General features: G+C 45.3%; 1 protein-coding gene across 3 annotated transcripts in view; it reads left to right on the forward strand.

The window, feature by feature from the left end:
• Positions 1 to 11,561: 11,561 nt before the first annotated feature.
• LOC115470074 (glutaredoxin-3-like) overlaps positions 11,562 to 17,300 on the forward strand; it is a 177,169-nt gene continuing 171,430 nt past the window's right edge. For all 3 annotated transcript variants that reach the window (XM_030202966.1, XM_030202965.1, XM_030202968.1), the window contains exon 1: positions 11,562 to 13,012. In XM_030202966.1, coding sequence (XP_030058826.1) covers positions 12,948 to 13,012 — 65 coding nt within the window. In that variant the 5' untranslated portion in view covers positions 11,562 to 12,947. The remainder of the gene's footprint in view (positions 13,013 to 17,300) is intronic.

Consider the following 17,300-nt stretch of genomic DNA (forward strand, 5'->3'; position numbering starts at 1 on the left):
TCATAACCAGATACCAATAAATAATTCTTAGCTTCCTAGAAAAGCTGTTATCATCATAGATTAAAACAGGTTCAAAGTACTGTATTTATAGAGCGAAGTTGCCTGATAACATGTACAACATTCTTCTTAAAAAAAGAGAACACTTTATTGTTAATGTAAGCCGGGTCTCTCACACTAGCATTCTCGGACACTAACTAGCTTTCAGGGTTGGGCAAACTAGACCCAGGCCACAAACATACAGTTTTATGCTTCAACACTCTGAGCTGGGCACAGGCCGAGGCCAGATAAAAATCCAGTAGGCCTTAGGGTGGTAGCTAGGCTCTTCTACTCTTTACAACCCTATTAGTCAGGGGACAAAATAACTTTCACTGTTGTGCAACAAAGAAAACTCCAGTCCAGGGTTTTTGTAATCCAAACTCAAACTTTACTGAAAACTCTGCAACAGGCACCGGAAGATTGGAGGGTCGCTAATGTAACGCCAATTTTTAAGAAAGGTTCCAGGGGAATTATAGACCGGTGAGACTGACATCGGTACTAGGCAAAATGGTAGAGACTATCATTAAGAACAAAATAACAGCACATTCTAAAGCATGGATTTAGTGAAGGGAAGTCTTGCCTCACCAATCTACTGCATTTCTTTGAAGGGGTAAACAAATATGGCGACAAAGGTGAACCGGTGATATTGTGTATCTGGATTTTCAGAAAGTGTTTAACAAAGTCCCTCATGAAAGGCTCCAGAGGAAATTAGAAAGTCATGGGATCGGAGGTAGTGTATTGTTATGGATTAAAAACTGGTTGAAAGATAGGAAACAGAGAGTAGGGTTAAATGGTCACTATTCGCAATGGAGAAGGGTAGTTAGTGGGGTCCTTCAGGGATCTGTGCTGAGACCGTTGCTTTTTAACATTTTCATAAATGACCTGGAGGTGGGGGTAACTAGCGAGGTTATCAAATTTGCTGATGACACAAAGTTGTTTAAGGTCGTCAAATCGCGGGAAGATTGTGAAAAGTTGCAAGAAGATATTGCGAGACTAGGAGACTGAGCGTCTAAATGACAGATGACGTTCAATGTGAGCAAGTGCAAAGTGATGCATGTGGGAAAGAGGAACCCAAACTATAGCTACGTCATGCAAGGTTCAGCGTTAGGAGTCACAGAACGAGAAGGGGACCTGGGAGTCATCATTGATGACTCGTTGAAATCTGCTCAGTGTGCTGCTGCGGCTAAGAAAGCAAATAGAATGTTAGGTATTATTAGGAAAGGGATGGAAAACAAAAATTAGGATATTATAATGCCACTGTATCGGTCCATGGTGCGACCACACCTAGAATATTGTGTTCAATTCTGGTCGCCGCACCTCAAAAAGATATAGTGGAATTAGAAAAGTTGCAGAGAAGGGCGACAAAGATGATTAAGGGGATGGGACAACTTTCCTATGAGGAAAGGCTAAAGCTGCTGGGGCTCTTCAGCTTGGAGAAAAGGCAGTTGAGGGGTGATATGATAGAGGTATATAAAATAATGAGTGGAGTGGAAAAGATAGATATGGAACGTCTGTTTACGCTTTCCCAAAATACTAGGACAAGGGGGCATGCGATGAAGCTGGAGTGCAGTAAGTTTAAAACAAATAAGAGAACATTTTTCTTTACTCAGCGCGTAATTCGACTCTGGAATTCGTTGCCAGAGAATGTGGTTAAGGTGGTTAGCTTAGCAGAGTTTAAGAAAGGTTTGGACGGCTTCGTGAAGGAAAAGGCCATAGAATGTTATTAAATGGACGTAGGGAAAAATCCACTATTCCTAGGACAAGCAGTACAAAATGCTTTGCTCCGTGGATCTTGTCGGGTGATTGTGACCTGGATTGGCCACTGTCAGAGACAGGGTGCTGGGCTAGATGGACCTTTGGTCTGTCCCAGTGTGGCGATGCTTATGTCTTATGGCAGTTTGTTCAGATCTCCAGTAGTCTGGAGACAGCAACCCTTTCAATGTAGAACAACTCAATTTAATCCAACAAGATATTTTGTACAAGTAAGTCAGAGCCAAACTCAGGGATATGGTGTAAGTCCTCTAATTCAATTTTAGTAAATCCTACAGTATGTACACATTTACAGTTCCTCCTATCCATAACTCATCTTTTTGGGGCAAAACAATCAAAGGCTGTGCCTGCAGCACTGGTGTAACAAGTGATCTCTCTACCAGACTAGAGAGTTGCATGGGACAGAAATCTAACCCGTCCCCACCGCAAGTAATCTCCTCCATCCTAGCTCCTGGCTCGCCCAGCCCTTGCTGTGCTGCAGTCACCTTGACTCCCCCCCCCCCCTCCAAGAAAGCCAAATTTTAGAAGCAGTAAAACATTCTAGTAAAAGTAACATAAATCATTTTCTTCTGTACTCTGCTAAGCAGTGGCGTAGGAAGGGGGGGGGCGGTGGGGCGGTCCGCCCCGGGTGCACGCCGCTGGGGGGTGTCGGCGCCTCGCTGGTTCCTTGCTCTCTCTGCCCCAGAACAGGTTACTTCCTGTTCCGGGGCAGAGAGAGCAAGGAACCAGCGAGGCGCCGACACCCTCCCAGCGGCGTGCTCTCGGCGGGTTGGCCCGCCCCCCCGCCCTTCTACCGCCTTCCGGGTGTGTTCTCGGGGGGGGGGGGTGTTGCGCTACGGAGGGGGGAGGGTGCGTCGCGGCGACCCGCCCCGGGTGTCAGCTGCCCTCGCGACACCACTGCTGCTAAGACGGCAGATGTACAGATTAGCAGGACCCAAAGCAGTCCAAAACAAGTCAGAAACTACACAGTTTATACTTAATTGTTCAACCACCCTTAGGATTCACCATTGGGTTAAAAAGCAAAATCGTGTGCATGTAAGGACTAGATAAACAAATTAAAGCAAAGTTTAAAACAAATGCCCTTAATATGTAATACTTGGTAGCAATAATGAAACAGTGATAAGACATTCATATAGCAAGCAGCCTGAGGCAACAGATTTATTTTCCACTGAGCATAATTAACTTTGTATAAACTTGGTGGTTAATAGTGTGCTGAACTGGACAATGTTGGCACATTTAGACTGATGCTGGACAGAACTTCTGCATGAAGGAAACCCTTCACTTATAATTCAATCCCTCTCTGTGAAATAGTAGTAATAATAAAATGCAAGTGCATTTTTATAATATTAATAAACAAAAAAATGGGAATGTGAACCAGGCTTAACCAAAAAACTGGAACCAAATTTTATATTTAAAACAAACAATATTTATTGAAGTTACATTAAAATGACTCGACACAACGTTGTGTTTCAGCCAAGGTGGCCTACATCAGGAGTCTTGTGTCTGTAATAAAAACCAAAACTTATGAATTGATGATATCAAAATAATCTCAAGTCTCAGTTGATAGTGAAAAACTGGAGACAAAAAACATAGCAGTGGTCTTGAAAAAGACCTTTGGTTGATTGCACCGTTTGTCACTGGAGTCTGCGTGACCACGATAGGTATGCCGTAAAGCCATTTTTATAATATACCACTGCAATCCACAAAACAAAAGGAGCAATTTCCCACATGCTTTCTTTTATTTTAATGTAGGCACAGCAAATAAAAAAGATTTTAAATGCTCCCAGGTTTCAACTTAATGTGGGATATAAATGTAAAAAATAAGTAAGTAAGTAAGTAAATAAATAAATAAATAGAAACTCTGAATGTTGAGCACCTGATTCTCATAGCATGATGTCTGATTTAGTGACCCATTACCAGGAGAAAAAAAATCTCTGCATGAATATAACAGTGCTAGGGTGTCCCTTTAACTAGCTCTTCCAAATGACACACTGATTACAATTTATAAACAAATTACTACTACTACTATTTAGCATTTTTACTCTACCTATGAAAAGTTATTCTGTTATTATACTTCTGTACACATCCAAGTATGTTTGAAAATATAAGTGAGATTAAATAAAAATGCTACCAACAATAAAGAACAACATGGATGCAGCAGCTCATAGGTTTGTTGGCTTTGCGTGTACAGCGATGACGGCTGTGTGAGGAAGGGGAAACAGAGACCTTCTAATGGGCTTCAACTCCCTCCCATCCACACAACACCATCCATCCATCCACCTCTCCTCCAGCCCTGAATGTCCTCCCTGCACATATTTCAGGTTACCCTAGTGGTCTAGTGGCTTGGGGCAGGAAAGGTCCCCATGCTTTCCTGCCCGCTGTCGCTGATCCTCTAGCTGCTGCTGCTTGTTTAAAATGGTCGCTGAGACTTCCATTTTAAACAAGTGGAGACGGCGAGAGGATCAGTGGCAGCGGGCTGGAAAGTGTGGAGACCTTTCCTGCCCCAAAGCAAGCCATTAGAACACCAGGGTAATCTCAAGTATGTGCGGGGAGGGAAAGCAAAGTTCCGTTAGTTTTGCAGTTCCACGGGAACTGATATCCTTGGAGGCTGATGCACCTCTTATGACCAGGGTTACCAAATGTCCGGATTTACCTGGACATGTCCTCTTTTTGAGGACATGACCGGGCATCTGGACGGGTTTTTCCAGTCCGCCCGTTTGTCCGGATTTCTGGACAAACGGGCGAGCGGCGGGCCTATCCTAGCCTCCCCTTTCCTTACTATCTACTGGCTTGGTGGTCCAGTGACCTCTTCGGGGCAGGAAAGAGCCCCCGCTTTCCTGCCCTGCATCCTGTTGCTGTGACGGTCTCAGGATTCAAAATGGCCGCCGAGAGTTGAAGCGGCCTCGCGAGACTTCAACTCTCGGCGTCCATTTTGAATGCCAAGACTGTCACAGCAACAGGATGCAGGGCAAGGACAGCACTCTGGGCAGGAAAGAGGGGTCTCTTTCTTGCCTCGAAGAGGTCACTAGACCACTAGGGTAGTAGATAGTAAGGAGAGGGGAGGGGAGATTACCCGGGGGAAAGGAGGTGACGGGGGGGGGGGGCGGGGAGGGGAATATGTGACAGGGGGCGAGGCGAGGATGCAAAAGGGGCGGGGTGTGGGTGGGACGTGTCCTCTTTTGAGAGGGCAAAATACAGTAACTCTACTTATGGCAGTTATAAGGATTAGCTGCCAGTATTTCAATGTTCCTGGTATCATGTTTTGAAAAAGGCTTCTTAGCCTCTGCTTGATGTGTGACATTAGAATCCTTCAGTGCTGATATCAAAAAGCCAGACTCTTTCGACTTCGGGCAAGTCTTCAAAGATGAATCATCCTGATCAGTGCTCAACCTTGAGGGTGACTGATGTCCTCTCAATGTAGATACATCCATTGCATCTGATGCAGCTTCTAGATTCGTGTGTGCTGAGGTTCAAGGCACACTAAACACCAATAATGTATATCTGTTACCAGTATGGTCCTGCCACTCTAAATAGTAAAATGGCTGCATCAAATTCTTATTGCTCAATCTTAGAATTCAACTGAAATGACTCAATTCACCTGAATTGGTGCAGTTTGCAGCCATGCAAGAATATTAATGAAAAAGCTAAACTAGTGTGATCTGGACAGGAATTACTGAAGTGGCTGCATCTACTAGCCTGAAAATTATTCACTTTAAAGAAAAATGTAACACTGCAGAGAGATGTATCTGAGGGGCTTCATAGAGAAAAAAGAACTGAGCTGGCCCTGTGTAGTGATGACAGTTGGGGGTGTCTCCCATATGTGTAGTAGTCCATGTTGGAAGGTTCTGTAAAAGTCTAGACATTGTTACTCATAGCATCATGTGAGACTCCATAGGATGATGTCACCAAATAATGAGGATTTTATGTCCTGTTTATTCTCAGATAATTGCTCTTTCATTTGGTTTTTTTTCTTATGCAATCTACGAATTAATTTTGTAGTGGCATCATTTTGTGTCACTGACATTTTTCAGAATGACATCCATATTTAGCATCTCAGTTGATGCTTTGTTTTCATAGTAAAGAGCAACTGTTTTTCCTTAGCAATACTAATTTACTCTATGTATTTCATAGTTGGACTTTAACTGCTTTGAGGTGATAGTCAGCTGTGTGAACTATCCTTAAGTGCTTGTATTGATGCAAATGGAATTGAAAGCACAGAAGATGTACAGAGGAGGAGGCAGAAACCTGGAGCACTACAAAGTAACGTGTAGTAGATGACGGCAGAAAAAGACCTGCACGGTCCATCCAGTCTGCCCAACAAGACAAACTCATATGTGCTACTTTTTGTGTATACCCTACTTTGATTTGTACCTCTCCTCTTCAGGGCACAGACCGTATAAGTCTGCCCAGCACTATCCCCACCTCCCAACCACCAGCCCCGCCTCCCACCACGGGCTCTGGCACAGACCGTATAAGTCTGCCCAGCACTATCCCCAGACAATGATACGGGGACAGGGACCTCCTGTAACCAACGGGATGGGGTCAGATCCCGTGAGGACGTCCCCGTGTCACTTTCTACTTTGAAGCCTGTTAATTAACTGGACTGTTATTTATGCTTGATTGATGCAGACGACAATATTTTTATTTTTTTGGAAAAACAAACATGCTGGCCACAGCTTGCAAACTTTGCATGGGGGATCCTGTACATCCTGCTACCAGCACATCTAAGAAGACATCTTCTATTGCAGGAAGGACTGTGGAAGACAGGAGAGCTAGACTGAATCCTGAGATTGTTGATGACGTCTTATTCATCCACAGATTAAAAAATCATAGCAGTGCTTCATAGGGCATATTTCTCCCCTCTAGGGCATACAGAACAGGTTGTATTTTGTACCCCTGGACAATTTAACAGGGTGGATTAGCATTCCTTTTGGTAGAAGTCACTTATTGTTGCGATTGGAAGGGTAGACAGTGGTGGTGGTGGGAGGGTTATTATAACTGCTAGTTATTATTGTTTTCTATTTGTAATTTATACACAACAGTTGCAAAGCATATTGTTCCTTTTATACTTTAATAAAAAGATTTAAATATAAAATCATGTGTTCAAGGCTTCTGCAGATGAGAACAGAGCTCACGGGGATGGGGCGGGGACAGAACCTGCGGGGACGTTGCAGGGATGGAGAAGGGGCCTGCGGCTCGGGTGGGGACGAAGACAGAACCCATGGAGACGGGGCAGGGACAAATTTTGTCCCCCTGTCATTCTCTACTACGAAGTTTATCAAGGCAATCTAATAAAGTAGACAGAGAAGTGTTCATTTTTGTTCTTTATTGTTAATGTACATAAGATTACAAAAATATGTCCAGATGATCGAGTATCCTTTTGTCATCATCTACTACTGTATCCACTGCCCTGTATATGCTTTAACTTGTTTTTGTCAAGTCACAAAGGGTTGGTTCTGGTCTCATAAAATTATAAGCAAGCAATCTGATTTATAGTTCCCAGGATCTTTCTTCTCAAATACTTTTCTCTTTGTTATACTGTTACATTTTGGATTTAGCTCACATCTTTCTCAGTAGTTCAGGGTGAGTTACATGCAGGTACAGTAGGTACTTTTCTGCTTCCTCGTCCTGCATATCCTGGGGCTGGAGTATCATGCTTTGAAAAATATCAAACTAGAGTGGCCAACTCATAGAGTTCCTAAATGAAAGGACAAAAATCTGCACTGAATTTTCATATATAAAACTTGCATATGCAAGTATATTTAAATTGATGCAACATTATTAAAAATAGAAATACAGCTCACTATATTGTAGGAGAGTGACCAAAGTAACTTGGGAACCTGCCTGAATTCCAATCCAGATGACAATTGTTTAATATCTCATGGATTCATTCTTCCTTCTTAGGGTTATTTAACTTGCATTTTAGGAGTGATTGTGATGCACGAGTGGAGGGTAGGCTGGAGGTATAAGCTATAGCTAGGGAGTGGGAGGGTGTCTAAAGTGTATAGTTGGGATCTGTGTGTGCATATGCCAGTGTGAATGCAAAAGTGTTTGTGTATATGTATATACTAGTAAAAAAGCCCCGTTTCTGATGCAAATGAAACGGGGGCTAGCAATGTTTTCTTCTGTGTGCATGTGGGCGTGTGTGTGTCCCTGCCCTCTGGCCTCTCTCCCCTCCCCCCTCTGAGTCCTTCACTGTTACAGAGCCAGTGATTTGATTGCGTGCTCTGCTGTTTTCCTTCACTGACTGTGTTACAGAGAGGGCGGGGCAGACACTCATAGGGAAACCGGATATCTCGCCCCTTCACACTTCCGGCTGGAGGCTTCATAGAACGTTGGTGTTGCCTTTTATATAGAGAGAAGTGATTGAATGTGATTGCACTGGTAGAGAGTTGGTGTGGTACATTTCAGAGGATGTGATGTCTTACTCTCACCTTTCCTTCTTCCTCCTCCTCTCTTCCTCACCCTTCTACTTTTTTCTTCTGTTTTATCTTACTGTAAATATAGAGAAGAAAAGAAGCTTTTACCTTGTCCCCCCCCCCCCTCTTTCCTGGGAAGGGGGCATATTGCAGTGAGCAGGGAGACACAGAGGACAAGCTGAGAGCCAGCAACAATGCTAGCACCTTTTGTTAGAATGTTTAGAGTGTTTAAAATGCTCCAGCACGGTTGTACAAAGAGCTCAGATGTCCATGGCTGCTAGATGTGTGTGTATAAAGTTTCAACAGTTTGTAACTGTGAGAGAAGGGCAGACTTGTTACAGAGCTCCCGATTGGCTGTCTGAGAGCACAGTACAAGGCTCCTGATTTGCTGGCTAAGGTACCCAAAGCAAGCTGGGAACTAGGGGAGGGACAGTGTGTGAGATAGCCAATAGGAGCCAGGATCTGCTAAGAGGCACGAATTTGGACCAATGAGGTGGCAGGAGGCAGTCTGATCCTTAGATTGGCGCGAATTTTGAGCCAATCCAGGGGGCAGGAGGAGTGGAACAAAGAAAAAAATGTTTTACAGTACAGCAGAGGCTGCCTGGGAACAAAAGAGGCACAGCAAGGCAATCGAGGCTACAGACAAAGAAAGGTGGCTGAAAGCATGGCCTGAGAGAAGAAATTGGACTCAGGCAGAGAGGGGCATGCTCAGGCAGGCTGGATGAGGATAAGATCCAATCAAGACAAAAAAGAGGCAGCTGCAGGCTGATAGAGGACCCACTGATGAGCTCCAGATGAAGAGAGAGCTGGTGAGTCCTGAAGGAAATACGGGCACTCAGGCAGAGAGAGCAGCAGAGGGGAAAGAGAAGGGGGTCTGGAGTGTGTTGGGAGCAGTGCAGAGCTGAAGAGAGAGAGAGCAGCTTGGTGAGGTCCCTGAATCCCAGAAGTCCCCCCAGGGCATCCCTCTGTGTGAGTGTTTGCCTGTCCAGAGAGGAGAAAGCCAGCCATGTGACTGTCCTGTAAACAAGAGGCATTTCCAGAGAGAGATACCCCCCCCCCTTGCACTGAGTGCCCAGATAAGAAAAGGAACTGTGCTTTTTGAGTGCCTGCCTCAGGAGGGATCTAGCCCAGAAGCTTGCTGGTTTGAGCATCCACAAAGAGAGAGAGAAGAGGCATCCCCCTGCACTGAGTGGCCAGACTAAAAGTGAACACTGTGTTTTTCTTGTTTATGCCTGCCTCCGGGGATCCAGACAAAAGCCTGCCTTGGGGAACAGCTGCCATGCCTATGCCTTGAGTCCTGTGAGTGTCTGCCTCTAGGGGAGTTAGTGTAGCCGTCCATCAGTGAGATTTGGGGTGGTTGTAGAACAAAACAAAAGGGGTCATGTTTTGGGTGGGTTAGATAGGGATTTCCCCACTTATCTGTTTTATTTGAATCTAGTTAGTCCTCAAGTTCCTTGCCAAACAAACTACTGATTGAGGTTAGCACATACACCGAGCACAGAAAGTCAGGGTTTTCCTTTTTTGAGTTTTTTTGAGTCAGAGCAGTAGGTGTCCTGGACTTCCTGGGCCCTTGAGTTGACCTCTCCAACCGAGAAGACGTGGATGTAGAGAAGACCAAGGTACCCAATGCAAGGGAGCTGCGATGCTAGCGAAGATTTTGACATACCGGTAACTTTTTTTGTGTGCACACAAACTGAAAAATATATATATCAGATCTGAGTACACTAATTAGAGCTGTGTACATGTTTGGGATATTTTGTGTTACAGCAGGAGTGGGGTTGGGGTCTTGGTTATTGAAATTGTAGTTTTAAAATTGTTATTGCCTTTATTTCCTTTGTAACTTATTTCAAAGCATTTAACATCTTGCACTAATTCTATTTAATACCATCAATCTGTAAAAATTGGTACCAACATTGAAGAAACATAACCAACAAGTGTTTCTATTTACTTTACCCTCTATCCCTCTTACCCTTTAATAAAACCTTTAATATTTTTTTTCTTGCTAAATCCCTTGGTTGTGTGGAGTTTATTTGGGAACCCTATTTAAAACTGTGACACTCATATATTTATTTCTTCCATTATTCAAATTTACCTGCTCCACGACTAGGGGGTTTACATTACCTTACCTCCCATTCCTCATTTTCTTTTTTCTCCATTCTGTCTCTTTTCAATGTTTTCCTTTCCCCTTCCTTTTATTCTTGCCATTATCTTTCAAGCAAAGGCTCACAGGCCTCCAAACTGAACACTCATCACCCCCTCCTCGACTCAGCCACTCATCCATTGCTCCCCAGTAACTTCAGGTTCACTCCCTGAAGCACATTCCCTCATTCACATCCTTTCCAGGCTCATTCACTCTGTTCCTCCTCCTCTCCAGGCCCAGCTCCCTAGTCAGCCCCTTAACCACTACCATAGGCCCTGCCCCCTTTCTCAACACCCAAGACTCATTCATTCCCCTAGCTCATTCCTTCTCACATCTTCTCTCCGCCTCTTTTACCCAGCATACGTCTTGTGCCCCGGGTACTCCAGTGGTACTGGCTCCGGCTGCAGGAGGTTTGCAACATATGTGGAGTCACAGGAAGTATTTACATATGTACTTCCATCATTGTGACAACAATGCTACAGTTTTGAGGAAGAAGAAAGGGACAGGCTCCAATAAGGGTGCAGATGATGTAGGGAAGGGTGGTGGGGAGAAGACAGGACTATCTGGTATAAATTCAGACACCATGTCATCGCTGGATGTTCAAAGCACATAGTAACATAGTAAATGACAGCAGATAAAGACATGAACGGTCCATCCAGTCTGCCCAACAAGATAAACTCATTTTACATGGTATGGACCAAGTAAAGTTGGTCAAGTGCTCGTCAGGGAAGCCCTTCTTTTTTCCATTATCGGCCGAGCACGCCCATCTCTTAAGCATGCCCCAGTCCCGCCTTCACTATGCTGCCGACATGCCCCCGTGAACTTTGGTCGTCCCCGCGACGGAAAGTTGAGGGCACCCAAAATCACCTTTCGATTATGCCGATTTGGGCGACCCTGAGAGAAGGGACACCCAATGCCTGATTTGTGTCGGAAGATGGGTGCCTTTCTCTGTAAGTCTCCCAGTATTGAGAACGCCAAAGTGCGATGATGGTTCGTTACTCAGCCAGTCACTTTACGTATGACTGATGGGCAAACTGAGCACTTTTCAATAAAAAAAAAATTATTTTTGGCTAATTTAATTTCATTTAAGTTAAAGCAGCACGAACATAATCATAATTTAGTGTATATCTTATGTTTGTGTCTGACAAAGGTAAACATAACATCTTTCTGCAAATGTTAATGCATAGTTACTATTTATTTGCAAATTGTTAAAATAGGTGCAGAATTTAAAACAAAACGGTGAATGACATGTGCAGGATACCATTTCAGTTATTCACTTTTGCAATATTTCCTTCACAGAAATAGCAATATCCAACTGTTTTCTTGTTGCCAGTTTACGGTCTTTCTGTTGTTGTTTTAGGAATATGCCACTCTTCTGGCTCAGAAATATTGTTAGGTTCGAATATCCGCGTTTTGTGTAGGTTTATCCAGGTTATAAACCTGTACAGCAGTATCCTGAATATGGAAGAACACCCCCCCCCCCCCCGGCTCCCCACATAGCTATTTTTTGTGTCAAAATTGTTGGGTTTATTGCTTTGGAAATTTTTTCGCTGAAAGTTTGAACTCTCCTTCCCTATAAGCTTCTGAAAGAAGCACTCTTTGGCACAATGTAAACACTAAGAAGAGCAATAGCAGTAAATCTGCGAGTGAAATCACACCTACCATCATATAAACTAGGTTCATTCCTGTTAATATATAGGCAAAAACCATTTGACCTCTGTACAAGCTCAGGCGTTATAAATGGGGTTTATCCAAAAGGCCAATGACACGTGCATTCAAAAGTGGAGTTTGACCTGAGATGAGGATAGTCCTTCCTTGGTCTTTTTGTCAGAGATTGGTCAACATAACGAAGCTCCTGCCACCCGATTCCACCGGGGATACAATGATATTACAGTCATAAATCAAACAGATGAATAAAAACTGTTGGATTAAGCATGAGCGTTGTACGCTTATCCACCCAGGACAGTATAAAACTGACTTACTTAGAAAAGAAGCGATATCCTATAGGCAATCAAAGTTCTAGGCTGGTTAAAAGAAATGGCCCAATTCTGACTTCCATAACTATGTTAAATAAAAACCAAATATTTTGACAACTGAAAAGTAAGCCAGAAATGCATTAGTAATTAGCAGAATAAGCAGGTGCTGTGGTTCACCGCTGTGTTTTCCTCCTAGTGCACGCCACTGAGCTGCATCTCTCTCTCTCTCTCTCTCTCCTTCCCTAGCTTGTGTTGCCGGATGGGCGGTTTTCCAGGCCAATTGGGCTCCTTTCTGCAACCTGCTGCGGCTTTTTCATGCCGTGTGCGGGTTGCGGGATTTTGGGCGGCTTCTTGTTGCCCCGCCGGTGATTTTTTCGCCTGCTGTGGTTGGCTAGTTTTCCCATGGCTGCGGCTAGTAGAAGCCCCACGGAGGCGGGCTCAATAATGTCATTTGTATTCAAATGACCTCATTAATATTTATTAATGATGTCATTCACATGCAAACTGACTTTGTGTGGTTTGGTGCTGACAGACTGTGGGCATGATTTATTCCATCTGGCAACGCCCTGCTGGTGCTCTCTCTCGCTGTAGCTCAGTTCTGGCAGCATGGGGACTGTACTGGAGGTGCATTCCGCCCAGGAGTTCGACGAGATGCTCCGCAAGAGTGGCAAGTACGTGGCTCTTGTTGAATCCAGTAGAGAACGCTGTGGGTACTGCGGAAAAGCAGGAGGTGGGGAGAGGTCGGCCTTGCGAGGTAGCTGTGTCCCCACAACAAATCCCATATAGCAGGGCATTTGTTACTTGTATTTTCTAAATTTCGCAGATGTGGTCGTAGAAGAGACGGTGCGCTGTAAAGGAAGTCAGGCAGCTAATTGGCGGAGTTAATACATGCTGCATTTTGCTCTTGTGCTATGTGCACAGCTTTTCAGTAAGGTAAGGGCGGTGCCTCGCGCTCTAGGCCTTCGTTCGTTGAGAGCTCGCGGCCGCACACACGGCAAAGGGGGAAGTGCTCGTCAGGCACTAGACTGGCGATCTGCGCAGAAGTGAACGAGATCCGGAGATCGGGGACGTTCGGGCGAGGAGGAAAGAGAATCTGCTAAAATCATGTCCCGTTGTGGGAGGGAATCCGGAATTAACGATATTCAGGGCGTCTTTCCTAAGGAAACTTGGCGTCGCGTTTGGGACTGCGGTGGCATTTTCCCACGATACGGTTTATTGTGGTCTACAGTAGTTACCCTTTTCTACAGTCTGTTGAGGCTTCTTGATGCATAGGTTTTCCGGGATAGTTGAAAACTGTTTCTTATTCGTTTTTTTAACTTCGTTGAAACTTTTTTTTTCTCCTGTGGAGAAAAGTTTTGCAGCCTGAAACTAAAACGAATGTCATTTTCCCCATTCCACCACAGCTTAAGAAAGAACTGAAATAACTGCATGCTGCTATAAAGATTATTAATTATTTTTTAATATAATACTGTTCTAAATATTTATTTGAGTGGGTTTAGCTATATCTTTTCATTGGTAGTTTGAGGCAAGTGGCTTTCCAAATCCAGTTGGTATTTTCTTGACCTCAGAGCTCATAAAGGGGCCCTTTTACCAAGCTGTAGTAAAAGGGACCCTGTGCTAGTGACTGTGCATTTTTGCGGTGCACAGAGGCGCCTTTTACCGCAGAGGGTAAAGAGGCCAAAAGAAAAAGTGGTGCCGCGCAGCAGATTTTTTTTTTTTGATGGGGAGAAGCACCCATACTGGTGTAGTTTGACTGCTAATATGGAGGAAGGAATTGAAATTTACAGGCAAAATATCACAGATGCACTTTTCAAAAAGCTGACACATTTCAATTAATAAATTCTGAATAAAATACTTTTATCTACCTTTGTTGTCTGATCATTTAGTTTTTCTATTCGCTTTGGTCCCAGTGTCTTCTGTTTTATGCAGTGTCTTCTTTCCAGTAGGCTTCCCTCTGCTCCCCACCCTCCCAGTCCCATCCATCTTCTGTTCCTTCCCTCTGCTCACCATTCCTCCGTCCCATCCATCTTCTGCTCCTTCCCTCTGCTGTGCCTGACCTCTCCCAATCCCATCCATCTCCTGATCCATCCCTCTGCTCCCCACCCCTCCCAGTCCCATCCATCTTCCCTCTGCTCCCCACCCCTCCCAGTCCAATCCATCTTCTGGTCCTTCCCTCTGCTCCCAATGCTCCCAGTCCCATCCTCTCTTGCTCCTTCCCTCTGCTCCCCACCCCTCCCAGTCCAATCCATCTTCTGCTCTTTCCCTCTGCTCCCCATCCCTCCCAGTCCAATCCATCTTCTGCTCCTTCCCTCTGCTCACCATCCCTCCGTCCCATCCATCTTCTGCTCCTTCCCTCTGCTGTGCCTGACCTCTCCCAATCCCATCCATCTCCTGGTCCATCCCTCTGCTCCACACCCCTCCCAGTCTCATCCATCTTCCCTCTGCTCCCCACCCCTCCCAGTCCCAACCATCTCTTGCTCCTTCCCTCTGCTCCCCACCCCTCCCAGTCCCAACCATCTCTTGCTCCTTCCCTCTGTTCCCCACCCCTCCCAGTCCCATCCATCTCTTGCTCCTTTCCTCTGCTCCCCACCCCTCCCAGTCCCATCCATCTTCCATCTGCTCCCCACCCCTCCCAGTTCCATCCATCTTCCCTCTGCTGCCCCCCCCCCCCCCACGAGGTCCAAGATCATGACTCTGTCTACCCCCCTCTCTTCCTCCCTCCTTCCGGCGCAGGCAGCAGTCTTTCAGCGTTCCTGGCAGCGGTAGCGATGTACACGCTGCCTTCGGCTCTGCCCCGAAGCCTTCTCTTTAAGTTCCTGTTCCCGCATAGGTGGGAACAGGAACTTGAAGAGAAGGCTTCCGGGGCAGACCGAAGGCAGCGTGTACATCGCTACCGCTGCCAGGAACGCTGAAAAAGACTGCTGCCTGCTCCGGAAGGAGGGAGGAAGAGAGGGGGGTAGATGGACACGCTCCTCTCCGTCCGCTTGGCTTCCCTGCCCCCTCTGTCTGCGTCCCGCCTTCCTCTGATGTCAGAGGAAGGCGGGACGCAGACAGAGAGGGCAGGGAAGCCAAGCGGACGGAGAGGAGCGCGTGCCTGCTTTTTTTTTTTAAACTACTGGCGCGGCGGCGCCTTGTCGTCGTCTGGGGGTCATTCCCCCCCCCCCCCAGTCTATGCCCATGGAAGCACCTATCGCCACCCATTAAGGTGACAGTAAGGGTTCCCGTGCTAGCCCAGCGAAAAAAATATTGGAACTTTCCGTAGCGCTGGAAATGGCACCTGCTGGGCTGCTGTGGTGATTCTGCACGCAACAAGCCTATTTCCATGCACCAACCCTTTTAGTAAAAAGTACAAATTTTTCATTTGTGGGTCCTGAGGCAATACAGGGTAGTTATAAAGAGGATATGCAGAATTTAAGCCCTGGTTTTCCAGGTTGACAGCCTGCTGTGCTAACCACTTGGATACCTTAGGGATCCTTTTACTAAGGTGTGCTGAAAAATGGCCTGCAGTAGTGTAGGCCCGTGCTTTGGGCGCGTGCAGATTCATTTTTCAGCGCAGCTGCAAAAAATGCCTTTTTAAAATTTTGGCCTAAAATGTATGTGCGGCAAAATGAAAATTGCCGTGCGTCCATTTTGGGTATGAGACCTTACTGCCAGCCATTGACCTAGTGGTAAAGTCTCACGTGGTAACCAGGCGGTAATGACCTACGCACATCAAATGCCACTTGGCGCGTGTCTGAAAATAAAAATGATTTTTTTTGGCCGCACGCCAAAAATGAGAGCGCAAGAGCCAGGCAGTAACTCCATTTTGGCGCACACAGAGCCTTATGAGGCTTAGTAAAAGGACCCCTTAATGTTTATATTTCTAGACTGCTGACTTGAAGAGCTTACAGCAGTAGCGTAGCCAGACCTGACATTTTAGGTGGGGGGCAGAGTGGGGGCACTAGGTATATAGGTGTGAGTAGTTCTTGGTATACTAGATTATGGATTTATAAATAAACAGTCTGCCCTGTATCAACATAAATCCCATACACACTTATGGAAACTTTGGAATCGCTGACATTTAAATATAGTAGCATTATCCCATAACTTAAACTTTGCCATTATGGTAGACTTGTGTCTGGTCAACATCTCAACACACATCACAGTATCTGGCAAAATAATTATCACAATGGCACAATATCGTTCAACTTTGCTTTATAATAAATATAAATTTCTTATAAAGCTGTAATAATGAAACAGGTAAATAACTTTGAAGCAGTAGTTTAATTATATAGCTTGAAGTAGCAGTTTATGTAGCCTGAAAATCTAATATAAATAATCAACCGCTGACACTGCACACTGAACCATCATGCTGTTAATTTAAACGTATATTTCATTCACCGAAACCCGCACAGCCCCTCCTCTAAGAATTGTGTGTGTGTATATATATATATATATATATATATATTAGTAAAAAAGGCTAGTTTCTGAAAGAAATGAAACGGGCGCTAGCAAGGTTGTCCTCTAATAGCAATTATGTTTTTAAGGGAACTGTTAGGAGAGAGTATGTGTGAGAGAGTGAATGAGTATGTGTCGGAGAGTGAGCATGTGTGAGAGAGAAAGAGAGTGTGTCATTGTGAGAGAGACAGAATGTGTGTGTGTGTGTGTGTGTTTGTGTGTGTGAGTGAGAGATTGTGTAGTGTGTGTCCCGTGTGCACCAATTATGCTCTCCCCTGCATTCATATGCAGCAAACGTCCTTTGTGCTGCATCCATGTGCAGCATCTCTCCCCTGCCCCCTCCATCCATCGTGGTGCAGCAATTCTCCTCTGTCCCTTGCTCTCCCTCCCTACATGTGCATCAACTCTGCATTATCCCCTGGCCTCCTTCCCTCCCCCTCCTCTCAGGACCCCCTCTCTCGTCTCAGGCCCCCCTCCCCACCTCTCTCTCGTCTCAGGCCCCCCACCCATGCCCAGCGACTC

Source organism: Microcaecilia unicolor, chromosome 5 (genome assembly GCF_901765095.1).
Source record: "Microcaecilia unicolor chromosome 5, aMicUni1.1, whole genome shotgun sequence".
NCBI lineage: Eukaryota > Metazoa > Chordata > Amphibia > Gymnophiona > Siphonopidae > Microcaecilia > Microcaecilia unicolor.